General features: G+C 43.8%; 1 protein-coding gene across 5 annotated transcripts in view; it reads right to left on the bottom strand.

Moving 5' to 3' along the window:
• The window catches only part of LOC102448644 (E3 ubiquitin-protein ligase rnf213-alpha-like), a 127,469-nt gene that overhangs the window by 57,104 nt on the left and 57,434 nt on the right, over positions 1–12,931 (bottom strand). For all 5 annotated transcript variants that reach the window (XM_075928853.1, XM_075928855.1, XM_075928854.1 and 2 more), the window contains 6 exons: positions 10,805–11,388; positions 9,263–9,428; positions 8,021–8,238; positions 5,827–5,964; positions 4,696–4,887; positions 1,233–2,703 (listed from right to left, as the gene is read on the bottom strand). In XM_075928853.1, coding sequence (XP_075784968.1) covers positions 1,233–2,703; positions 4,696–4,887; positions 5,827–5,964; positions 8,021–8,238; positions 9,263–9,428; positions 10,805–11,388 — 2,769 coding nt within the window. The remainder of the gene's footprint in view (positions 1–1,232; positions 2,704–4,695; positions 4,888–5,826; positions 5,965–8,020; positions 8,239–9,262; positions 9,429–10,804; positions 11,389–12,931) is intronic.

Genomic DNA, 12,931 nt, shown 5'->3' with positions numbered 1-12,931 from the left:
GTCACGTGGAGTCAATGGTGAATGGGTGTAGCGCCATTGGCATCACTAGAGCTACGCTCATGCACACAGGCAGAAGATCTGGCCTTTTTGTGTCATTTTTCTTTAGCTGGGGAGCTAAAGGAAGCTGCTACCCTGGAGAAATGGCACCTTTGCTCCATAGGTCAGGCCTGGCACAACTTGCTGTACCTCCAGCTTTCCAAATGGCAAAGGCCTAGTGACAGTGGTGCTGGTTCAGGTTCTGAATCCCCACCCTTTTACTCAAGAGCATAAAGAACTAAAACTGAGGGCAGATCATCAACTCCGTTCTGACAGAGATTCCCGTCAGCCACCTCCTGTGCTACCCCTGAAGCTCCAGAGCCAAGAGACTATTTGACTAATGGTGTCTAAAAATACTCAGGAGCTTCACAGGGAAATGTGCCCATGGCTACACCTCCAGCTAGACCAGAGATGGGCAAAAGGGCCTCCATGGGCCAGATTCAGCCTGCCAAGTGGGTTGATCCAGCCCACAGAGGCCCCACCATTCCCCCGCCAGTTTCCTCTGCCCTGCCAGGAGCACATAGCACTTTGAAGTGCCGTGTGCTCCTGGCAGGGCAGAAAGAGACTTCACATGCTCCCCCGCCCCCAAGCCCTGATTGGCCTTAGGGGTGGGAGGAGCATGCGAAGTTTCCTCTGCCCTACCCCTGCCCCTTCAAAGTGCTGCACGCTCCTCACAGGGTGGGAGGAGGCTTTGCATGCTCCCCTGCCCCCAAGCCAATCAGGACTTGGGGGCGGGGCAGCGCGTGAAGTCTCCTCCTGCCCTGCCAGAAGTGCGGGGCACTTCAAAGTGCTACATGCTCCTAGCAGGGCAGAGGAAACTTTGTGCACTTCCCCTGCCCCCAGACCCCAAGCCTCTTCCCACCATGCTAGGGGCATGGGTGCTTAGTGGGAAGGCGGAGAAAAAGGGGCTTCCCCACCCCCAGACCAATCATGGTCTGGGGGTGGGGAAGCCCGGAAGCATCCTGGCCCTGCCTCTTCTGTTTTAGGCCTTGGGTGGCCCACCCCTGAGCTAGACCTTGACCCCGCTATGTTAGCCATGGGTCTCTCTATTCACAGTGGGGCACTGCCAGAGGAGCTGGGACAGGGAAGATGGATTCTGCTCCATCTCACAGGCCCTAAGGGTCAGAACCTAGTCCTTAATCTGAATTCCGTTCATACTCATCAGGGCAAGTGATTCGATCTCAACTGAAACCTACCCATGCCAGCTCGCTCAGAAAATACAAACTTCAAGTTCTGCTGAAAGGGTTCTCCAAAGACTTGAGCAACAGGTGCCACCCCACTGGGCACTCTCAGATGCGTCTTCAGGTATTTCTGAATTTCTACTTCCGAATCACAGGAAAGGGAGACTTTGTATGTGTCGAAGGCCGTCATAACATAGGAACTGTGAGCTTTGGCATCACAGAAGATAATAAACCTGTAATCGGCAATGCTGGACGACTGCACAAAGTGGAAGAAGAGGGACTCCAGCCGTTTGGAGACTCTGTAAACTAATTTTTCTGCGCCAAGCAAGCAGTAGATCTTTTTGTGCTTGGAATCTGGGGAAAGAGCTCTCCTCACAATCAGCTCAATGTCTTCTTCCTCTGTGTCGGAGGTACAGACCAGCACCTCATCATACGTTGGAAGAGGTGCCCCCTCGGAGTGCCTGTAGACCGTTAGCAAGGAGACTAACATCTGCTCCTCTTTACATGCCACAAGGTAAGGCTTTCCTGGCTCCAAACCTACTGGTAAATTCCTCTCAATGAGGGCGGTTTCAGGAGATGTCAGGTGTTTCAGCATTTCGCCGAAAACATCCAGGCTGATGTACTTGTCCGACACCAGTCCAGTGAGCTTGCTGCAGTAAGCGTTCCACAGCAAGTCCACCTTGGCGTGGATAGATGGCAAACTCTCAAAAGAAGTGGCCAGTTCATCTTTTGCAAGGCTTTGGAAAGCAGATGGATCTACGTCTCTGTTCCTGTTCTTAAACTTCATGGAGGTCTGCAAAAAGGCTTCTCTCTGCTTGTCATACAATTCGCTCAGGTCTTCAATCTTTTCTGCTTCATCGGCATAATCCAAGGCGAATTCCATGAGCATTTGTTCTGTAATGGCTGCATTTGGCAGGTGAAATTGTAGAGCTGCCTTGCCCACTGATTCGTTATACCCAGACTCAACCAGGCCTTGGATGAGCTGAGGGAATTTAACAATGTAGTCATTCCAGGACACCGCCTGATCATCTCTCTCGGCAATATCAACTGATTCTGCAGGAGTTTCAAGTGCTCTTCTTAATGCCTCTCTGACATCCCTTTCTGTGACATCATGCTTGAAAACAGAAAGCATATTGAGAACCTGTGGCTCTGTGTCTCCTTCATGCAGTTGAGCTAACTTGCTACACAAGTAGAAGAGCTGGCGTGCAGTGAACATGTTCAGGTGGCTGTAAGTGTTCCTTTGAGTCTCTAGATATTTCTTCCACTCTACCAGGCAATGCTCCATGACTTTGCACATGCCGTCTAACTCTTCCAGGATGGGCTTGTTGCTCTGAACAAGGATCCCGGCTATTCCAAACTCAGCGTAGATTGTTACTCTGTGTTCGGGGTCACAATAAACTTCAGCTTTCCAATCGATGAAAAGGATATTGCCAACACTGAGAAGTTGCAAGTAGAGCTTCCCAACCATTTCAATTTTTTCCAGGATCTGGGTCAAATACACAATGGAAAAGCAGAATGTATAGAACACAGCTTGTTTTCAAAATCATTGAGGCACCATGCTTGTTATACTTTCTTTTGAAGAGCTTTACAACTTGACCTGGGTAATCTGAATAATTGATTAAGTGGGGATTCACCTTGGGACTCTCTCTTTTTACATCAGATAACCAGAACTCGGACATGAAAAGAACCTGCTTTCTGTAGAATATTTTGATTTTTCATAAAAATACTTAGTATCTGGATATCACAATATTTGTATTTTGCTAGCCTTCTATAGTGCCTCATGGGAGTGGTAGTTTGGTCATTGTCTCCTGCTCCCATTCTTCTCCATGGGCTGGGCTCCTCACTGGGGGTATGTCTAGACCACATGCCTCTGATGACAGAGGCATGTAGATTAGGCTACCCAGCATAGGAAAATGAAGCGGCGATTTAAATAATCGCCACTTCATTTAAATTAAAATGGCTGCCGCGCTGTGCTGATCAACTGTTTGGCGGCACAGCGCAGTAGTCCAGACACTCCGTGGTCAACTTCAAAGGCATTTGTCGACTGCCCTGGTAAACCTCATCCCACGAGGCATACCGGGGCGGTCGACAAATGCCTTTGATGTCGACCATGGAGCGTCCAGACTACCGCACTGTGCCGCCAAACAGCTGATTGGCACAGCGCGGCAGCCATTTTAATTTAAATGAAGCGGCGATTATTTGAATCACCGCTTCATTTTCCTATGCCGGGTAGCCTAATCTACATGCCTCTGTAGTCTAGACATACCCTGGGTAGCCAGCTTCCATGATGCAACTATTTCTCCTTGCCATGGGTAGAGACCATACTGCATCATGGGAGACGAAGGCCAGCAAGGGAGCCAAGCCTATAGAGAAGAATGGGAATATGAGACACTCTAACAACAACTCCCATGAGACAGTTGCAGTGGCAGTTTGACACAGACGATCATCTAATGGTTTGGGCAATAGCCTAAGACTTAATAGATCCAGGCTCAATTCCCTGGTGTCCCTCAGACTTTCACTGTGACCATAGTCAAGTCATTCAGTCTCTAAGCTCCCCTCTGCCCAATGGGGGAAACTGTCCTTCCTCAAAGGAGAGTGGTCCAGATAAAAATATGGTAAACAATGTGAGTTGAAAGACCTACTGATTAAACATACTGTCATATTTTAGACTCAAAACAGTTGAGTTTTCAGCTGGAAATTTTTGGTTTTAGAATTTTCACCCAAAAGTCAAACTTTTCCCTGAACATTTTCAATGAAAACAATTCTCCCTCCTGTTTTTGTTGAAAATTTCCATAGGGAAAATTGTTTTTCTACCTCCTCCACTCAAGAATCTCGGCCGATCTCAACACAGCATGACTATGCTTCTCACATAGCCAAGAGCCTATCTTTTTAGGGCCAAACTTTGGTAGATGCTGAGCATAGACTATACAACTGAGTTAGTGACAACTAGGGCTGGCATCAGACTTCACCAGGCCCTCATCAATGTGGGGGCCCCTCAGGCTCCTGCCCCTCCCCCCTGTAAGAGGGGGAACATCAGAAGGAAGGAGGCACAGCTAGGACAGGAACCCTCAGCACCACCCTGAGTGCAATATGAAGAGCTCCAGCAGTGATTTAAAGGGCCCAAGGCTCTGATCCTTTTAAATCACCGGGTGCCAGAGCAACTGTCCCCTTTGCTCGCCCTATGACAACTGGGAGAAGAAACATTTGGGTTGAAGTTTTTTCATGAAAAAAATCAGGTCAACAAAAAAAAATCTTTTATGGATTCCTGTCAAATTCATCCAATTCTTTTGGTCAATCCCCTCACAGAAAAACCCCAAAAGTCAATTCCTCACAAATTGAAACATTTTGTTTAGATATTTCCTGCTATTTTCTATTCATTGCCACAATGTCTAACGGTTTAAAAGAAAAAAAAGTTGGTATGGTCGGGATGGCGGGAGAAGGCTCAGATGAATGTGTTAATGCACAGATTGGGGTTTACCTCTAGGAATCTGTTCACCTCTTCTCTCCCCTGCTCAGCCTTTGTGGCTATCAGCATGAGCTTGTTTTGCAGCTCAGTCAGCTGAGCCAGGCTGTATGTTCTAGACTCCATCTTGTCTTGCTGATCTCCTTGAGCAGCCTTTTCAGTGATATCCCCTGGCAGTTGCAGTGAAATGCAAGTATCGAGAGACGGCTGGAGGGAGAACAGAGTTAAGAAAGATAAATGCTGCAGTGCCATAATTCTGTGGGACCAACATGTGCACCCATCAAAGCCAATATAAAGCATTTCAGAATCTGTTATTCTGCAAGGGTTTTAATCTTAGATATTTACTCATTTCATCTTATCAGTGCAAGACAGTAAAGGGGGAAGAATCATTCTAGATCTCAGAAGGTATTATGTACAAAGAACCAAATATATGCAAAAGTAATGGATTATTTGAGGTTCTTTGATTTTTTTGGGATCAATCTGAAACATCTTAAAGGAGCCTGATTTTTAGCACTATCCAAGCCCGCTATTTCAGATTGAACATTCAAAATCAATAGTCACTTCTGATAAGCATGGCCAGATTCCAACTCTTAGGTCTCGGGCTTCTAGTATGAACCAGGCCTGAATGGAGGAAAAGAATGATGCTTAGTCCGTAGAGTCAGTGACTTGTGATTTTGGGGGCCCAATCTGTCCCCTTCTAAAGGAAGCTGATTTTCAGGCAGTGCTGAGCTCCTGTTATGTTCTCAGCACACACAGAGAAATTAAGTAAATAAATACTCTTGATGGACATTTGCATCATGACACTATTTTTATTTCTGACTATTCAGGACAATAGCACACGAGGCTCCTATGACTGAAAGAGAGTGAGAGAAAACAGGCTGCTCTTTAAGGCAGAGAGGCACGACTCACTCCACCTTGTTCCAGGCTGGCTCTTTCCAGACTGACTCCAATTACAGGCTTCCCTATAGCCTGCAAGCAGGATGAGGAGACTTCTCAAATGTAAAGGGACAGCCTCCCATGTTGGCAGCGCTTTCCTTTATCCTACATCCCCAACTCTTCAAAACTAAGCCTCTCTCAGGTCAAATTGGGCAGCCAAAGACACCTTGAAAAATGTGAGCCCTTGTATAGAACGCGGATGAACTTTACCTTGAATTTCTGAGGTGTGGAGATGACAAAAATCCCTTTGCCATTGATGGCCCTGGCCTGAGACATTGAGGAGCGCTCCACAGAGCCATGACAATCATGGACCATTTGCAGCCACTCTCTGTTGTGACAGGAATCTTTCTATTAAAATAAATCAGTGTATTAGTTCCAGAGGAAGGAATACAGCTAAACACCAGAACACTACAGTATCACTTGCTGAGATACCGATAGTCCCCCAGTTCCTGTGGTATTTGCTCCCCCTGCAGCCTCCCTGAGAGAAAGTATTAACAACATTCCCATCTGCAAAGACGGACAAGGAGGAGGCGGCATGCAGGCACTCTAAAAAGCAGAAATGATAGATTGGTACATTTTGGTCACGGGGCCAGTGGAATACTGAGGTAACATTATATATAACTATTAGACTCCTCTTTTTCCTTCACCTCAGCTTAGCTCTCTGCCAGAGTTTTCTCTTTTCAGTATTTATAATTTTTAAAAAAGGGTTACACCACCTTAAAGCTACCATTCTCCTAGTGTGAACACAGGTAAATTGATGAAATTGTGCTTATGCAAGCCTAGTTACTCCCGTATTGGAAGAGGAATGAGCTATACTGGCGTAGAGCACTAGTATAATCATGTCCACGCTAACGGCTGCCCTGAGGCCTTCTCTTCACTACCTGGAAGAACAGCGGCGTTCCAATTGATCTTCCGGAGTTTGATTTAGCAAGTTTAGTTAAGTCTTAATAAATTGAACTCTCAGGTGTTCCCAGCAGCATCTGGTAGTCCTGGTCTTGCAAGGAGTAAGAGTTAGGGAAGCTGATGGGAACATTTGCTTCCTTCGGCCTCCTACTGTGGGGATGCCACCAAGCTCGGCTTAAGGTAAGCCAACTCCAGCTATATAGAATACGTAGCAGGAGTTGCATTCCTTAAGTCAAGCTGCCAGGTCTAGTGTAGACATGGCCTGAGTTAACTATTTTGGTAAAAAAATAATCACACCTATGACAAACAATTATACAGAACAAAAACTGTGTGGAGAGCCAGGGTACCATTTTGAAGGGACCAAATACATTACTGCCATTTTCAAATGTAAGCACTTAGAACTAAAGCTGAATGAATAATTGTTTTTTTTTTCTGGTTAAAAGAGAAGGGAGGGGCAGCAAACTGAAAAATCCAAATAAAAAAACGTAGTTACGTGCAAACCAAAATTGAATTTTTTGTTTTTCTCACTGTGACAATATGTACCCAGGTCTCCACTCACTATGCAGATCAGTTTTTCTAACCCTTTTGTCATTTTGCTGCTGTCCTCTGGAATTCTCCAATTTGTCCATCTCTCTCCTAAAGGGCGCCCAGGACTGGACACAGTACTCCAGGTGAGACCTCACCAGTGCCAAGTAGAGCAAAACAATGACCTCCCGTGTCTCACAATACAACTCTCCTGTTAATACACCCCCAAAAGATACTAGCTTTTTTTGCTACTGCCTCAATGGTTGACTCACACTCAGTTTGTGATTCACTATAACGCCTACATCCTTTCCAGCAGTACTACTGTATTGCTAGTTATTCCCAGTTTTGTAGATGCACATTTGATTCTTCCTACCTAAAAGTGTAGTTCTTTGCACTTCTCTTGACTGAATTTTATCTTATGGATGTCAGACCAATTCTCCAATGTGTCAAGGTCATTTTGAATGCTAACCCTATCCTCCAAAGTCCTTAAAACCTCTTCCAGCTTGGTATCCTCTGTACATTTTAACTCCGTTATCAAAGTCATTATTGAAAATATTGAACAGTACTGAACCCACAGGACCCCATTAGAGACATCCTCCTACTATGACACTGGACCACTGATAACTACTTTGGGGGCATGGTCTTTCAATCCGTTATGCACCCATCTTGTAATAATTTCATCTAGATTTCATCTGAAGTTACTTGTTCTAAAATTCCATGAAGAACAAATGTAACGTTAACAGGCAGAACCAAGCCTGGGACCTCTGGAGCTTAGTGCATGAGCCTCTACAGCTTGAGCTAAAAGCCAGCTGCCTCACAGCTAAGGCTGTAGAAGACTTTCTCTCTGTAAGTGGCTTAAGTGCCACTAGATAGGACAGTGCACCACACCCAGAAGGTACCTGGGTTACATCAACTCAAATCACAATGTACCTTTAAGACATTTATTTTGAGGGGAAAAAACCCAAGCAAAACTTACTAGCTTCTTTGGAAGGTTATTGTCATTTGCTACAGCATCTCTGATGGGACTCAGAGCTGAGGAAAAAGCATCAAACCCTGATTCAGCAGTCAAGTCGAATAAGATGGGAACAGAGGCAGACACAGCATCCCTGAAGAACCTCACTTTGTCAATGTCCATGTCATTTTCTCCTGCAGAAATGGATGCCAGCTCCACAAATGTAGGAAGTTCCGTTTTGTCTGCAAGAAGAAAAATCCAACAATGAATGTAAATCAAACCAAATACAAACATTCAAGAATCTACAGTGTTAATCAAAAGTTACAAAGTCTTAGCCCTCCAATGCTGAAAAATCCCTATTGATGCTCCCTTTGGACATGCCAATTAAATTAAATGAATAAAATCTCAAATCTAAGAGTGGTCAGAAATTTTCCATCAACACTTTTTTTTTAAATAAAGGCATTTTGACTAAATACCTTTTTTTAATGGAAAGTCTCCACTTTCCTTGGCGTTTTTAGATTTCTGTTTGGAAAAACAAACTCAGGGATTTTTTTCTTTTTTTTAGATTTTTGGCAGTTTTCAGCCAAAAATCAAGATGTTTCCCAATTTTTGAAGTTGATATTTATTTTACCTGATGGGGAAAAAAACTCATCATTTTTCAAATATCACTAGTTATTTCCACCAACTGTACAGGAACCTTCTCTGGCAATTCACCACTTAATGTGCTTATTACAAGTGCAACATTTTCCTATTAACTTTACAAAGCGCCCTGTTACTAGACATCTGATGACATATGTGGGAGAAAAATATTTTGCTTGTTTCATAACTCCCTACACTAAACCCATGCTGGTCCTAACTGTTCTTCACTATATGCATAAATGTGCAGTGGACACCCTGTGGCCATGCATTCCACAGTCTCATCTCACTCTCCTTTACTAAAAAAAGAAGTAAATTGCTGCAGAAATGTCTTGATTTTTTTCTAGTTACAGTCACAGAAATATTGAATAGAACCCTTATGAGAAAACAAAACTGCAAAATTATCTTTAACATAATCTGATCTTTAGAAAGACCATGAAAAACCAAATAGGGGATTTTCAGCATTATTGTTTAACTGTTACAATTCATGCATATGAACACTTACCATGTGCAATTACAATAAAAAACGTATCTCCGACCCACAATATGACATATGAACTCAAGCAAGTAAGGATTACATCATTGGCTCTCAGTTCTTACTTAGCTTATAAATACTGGAATAAAGTTCACCTTTTATGACGTTTGTGATCCAAGTAGTAAAGTCTTTCTTTGAACACTCAAGAAGTTCCTTTAAGAAGTCAAGCACACCCTCAGGGATGTTACTCAGAGTATCTTTAACCTTTGCAATATCATCGGTCATATAACCAAGAGTCTTATCCTTGAAGTCTTCATCTTCCTGTTAAAATGCAGAATAAGGAACTGTGTTTCTTAGCCCAGAAATGAAACAAATATTTGTTTTAATTAACTAACTTACTGTTTATGTTGCACTAGGAGCTGTACAAATACAGAGAAAAAGACTCTCCTTGCCCCCCAAACATTATTAATGAAGAGTTAAGGTCACTCAGTGTTGCTTTGCACCCTTGCCAAACTGCAATGTGAACCTCTGAAAACCATGAAATCCAAAATTAAAGTCCATGTCACTCCCACTACACTGTTTTGATTCTGCTCCCTCAAGCTGGCAATAGTTAATAATATAATCCTGTGGGGGTCTAAAACGGTCTGTCAAACATGATTGGATTTACTGTTGTGGATGTTTAGGACTGGTCTACACACAAACAGGCATTGGTTTTATTCAGTGGTTCCCAACATCTGGTCTGGAGACCCCTGGTGGTCCATGACAGTACTGCAGGGGGTCCATGTAAAGTTTAAAAGGATCAAGCCAACACAGTGGACCCGATCCTTACTTTTATTTTTCTTTTATTTTCCTTGATCCTTGAAATTTTAATAGATTGAATATGCTCGAAAGGTTGGGAGCCACTTGTTTAACTAAATCAGGTTCTTAGAGCTGATTTAAGTATAGGGGCGGAAGTCTATGTGTGGACAGACTTATTTTGAAATAAAAATGGTGAAAACTGAGTTAGCTAAAGTGACTTTTGAATTGATTCATTCATGTCCAAGAACAGGACTCTGTGCCAAATTAACAGAATTGGTTCCAACTCATACTCCTTCTTATTAGTATGACTAAAATCATTGCAAATATGCCTTCGGCATTGAACACCAAAGAGCGTTCCCAGCTGTGAATCCCCAGTTGACATAGGTGCCTCCATGCTGCTCTCATTTACGCACCTATCTGAGAGAGGGACAGGGACAGACACACCCCTGTGGTAGACATCTTTCATTGGCTACTCAAGGTAGCTTCCCATTTATAAGAGCCTTTCTCTCGCCACTCGTTATATAAGGAGACTAAGCATTTAACTCAGGCTATGGGGATTGTGCTGTTGTTTCTGTAATTTTCTAGGCTCCTATAATTTAAGTAGTTTTGTGAATCTAGGACTGAAAGTCTGTGCAACATCTAGCCTTGATCTCTGTCACTGTCCAGCCTGTGCCCGGCTTGAGAGGGCTCTGATCTCAGGTAAGGGCATCTAGTAGCTACATGCTATAAAAATAATTGAAAAATAAATCTTGCTTATGCCATTTTTAGATCCCGGGAAGAACTCCACTGTTTTCCAGGCTTTTGCCTGATTAACTGAGATCAAAATGAGTTGATGTGTCAAAGGAGCCTGCATTTGTCTAACCCATGACTCTAATGGTATTTATGAGAGTCGTACATACATATTTGGTGAGGTCATCAAGGAGCTGAAAATCTCCACCAAACCCCAGGTTCTGCCGTAGCTCATCTATCATTTTGGCTGTCTTCACCACCGTGGAGAGTTTCAAGTAGTTATTAATCTTAACCACCGCAGCCTGGACCCACTCAGACCTGCTGCCAGGTTCTCCCTCGCTCCGCCCCATGATTTTAAATTCCTCTCTGAGTATCTCTTCATCCATTAGCAGATTTCCAAAATGTCTCTCAATGTCACCAAGGCGGATGGAAAAATCTTTAAGGGTCAGATAAGTGTCTCGAAAATCAGTCAGGGCTGGGATGTAAATGTTCTCCTGTACGTCATCCAGAGAAAGAAGAGTTTTATCTGGGAAACTGGCCTTGGCAAGTTCCGCTTTCAGCTTCCACAGTTTCCGGAAGAATTGGCTTTCCTGTAGGGTATGAACTTTTCTAACCATGCTGTCGTATTTAGCGAGCGGGTGCGACTGCAGACTCTCACTTTTCTCCTTTCCACAACAGGAATATGTCTTCACCAACATCTGATCCTTCATGCTCTGTCTCATGGCAACACCTCGTTTCATGGCACCTATGTCAACTAAATAGTGTGGGGGACAAAGATTAATTAACACGTAATTAACAGATTCCAGAAAGAATCACTGAGATTATCTGGTCTGACCATCTGGATAACACAGGCCACAGGACCTCCCAAAATAATCCTGTGGGAACTAGAGCAGGTCTTGTAGAAAAATGTTTGCCCTTTAAATGGCCATGGCAACTAGATTTTATATGGTCTCCGAAGGGAAGCTATGTCAGTCTGTAACTTTAAAAACAACAAATAGTCCTGTGGCACCTTAGAGACTAACAAAAATATAGAGAATCGTGAGGTTTCGTGGCTAAAAACCACTTCAGACAGATTGGAGAGCACTGGTTTCACAGGACTACTACTTTTTAGATTTTATATGAACATTCATAATTCACAGAGCCTTTCAAAATAATAATGTGGTTATTTAGGATAGCAGCTAAGTGTTTGTGTAGCAGAATCACAGGGGTAGGATACTAAATATTAGGAATGTAATTAAAGACAGAGCTAGACTGAAAGAATGCTAAAGTTGCAAAATCAGGCATTCAAATATCAGGAAATTCGTAGGGTCACAAAGACAATCTTCTAAATGTGACCCATGTGTAACAACTGCCCCAACATCTTCCTGAGTCTGCAGAGAGCCTGTGACAATCATCTTGAATGGAGGAACTGCCCCAAGTGTAACCCCTTCACAAAGGAAAATTCTCAGTCTAGCGTTAAAGTGGATTCATGGAATGAACCAAGGATTATTCTGATCTTCCTATCCAGCCTCCAGCATAACCCAGGCCACAGAATTTTCCTTAGTGACTCCTGCCTCTGGCCTAGTAATGCCTGTCTGAGCTAGAGTGGAGCTTTGGGGAAGAGACGCCCCATCTCTACAGACAAGCTGGCAGTGATGGAGAATCCACCCCACCCGCAGGGGAGTTGTTCCAATGATGATTTCCCCTGCCTGGTAAATACTGGCCCTTTATTCCCAGTCTGAATTTGTCTCCCTTCAGTTCCCAGCCAGTGGCTCTGGCTTTGATTTTGTCTGGAGGGAGGTTAAAGAACCTTCCACTCCCAGCAATTCCTTCCTTGTGTTGGTCCTCATAGACCAGGATCACATCATGGCTTCACCTTCTCTTGGATACACCAAGTAGGCTGAGCTCCCTTGTTACTCTTCTGAAACCTTTCAGGTGGGCAATGCCCCTTTGGAAGTACTGACTTCAGAACTAGACACAGAATATCCAGTAACGGCCTCCCCAGTGCCCTATACCGAGGTAATATCATCTCCCTGTTCCTACTCCACGTCCCCTGCTCATACAATCCAGGACTGTATTTGCCCTTTTAGCCACAGAATGGTACTGGGAGCTCAGGTTTAGTTGAGTTCCATCCAGGGATATCTGTAGGATTTATACAGGACTATGTAGCACTTTAAAGACTAACAAGATGGTTTATTAGACAATGAGCTTTCGTGGGCCAGACCCACTTCCTCAGATCAAAAAATGTATTTTGCCTTACTATGAAACTGGAGCCCCTATGCCGGATCGCAGATGGCGGGGGAATGACTTTTTAGAGT

Source organism: Pelodiscus sinensis, chromosome 4 (genome assembly GCF_049634645.1).
Source record: "Pelodiscus sinensis isolate JC-2024 chromosome 4, ASM4963464v1, whole genome shotgun sequence".
NCBI classification, from domain to species: Eukaryota; Metazoa; Chordata; order Testudines; family Trionychidae; genus Pelodiscus; species Pelodiscus sinensis.
This window is presented reverse-complemented; position numbering and strand designations above follow the sequence as displayed.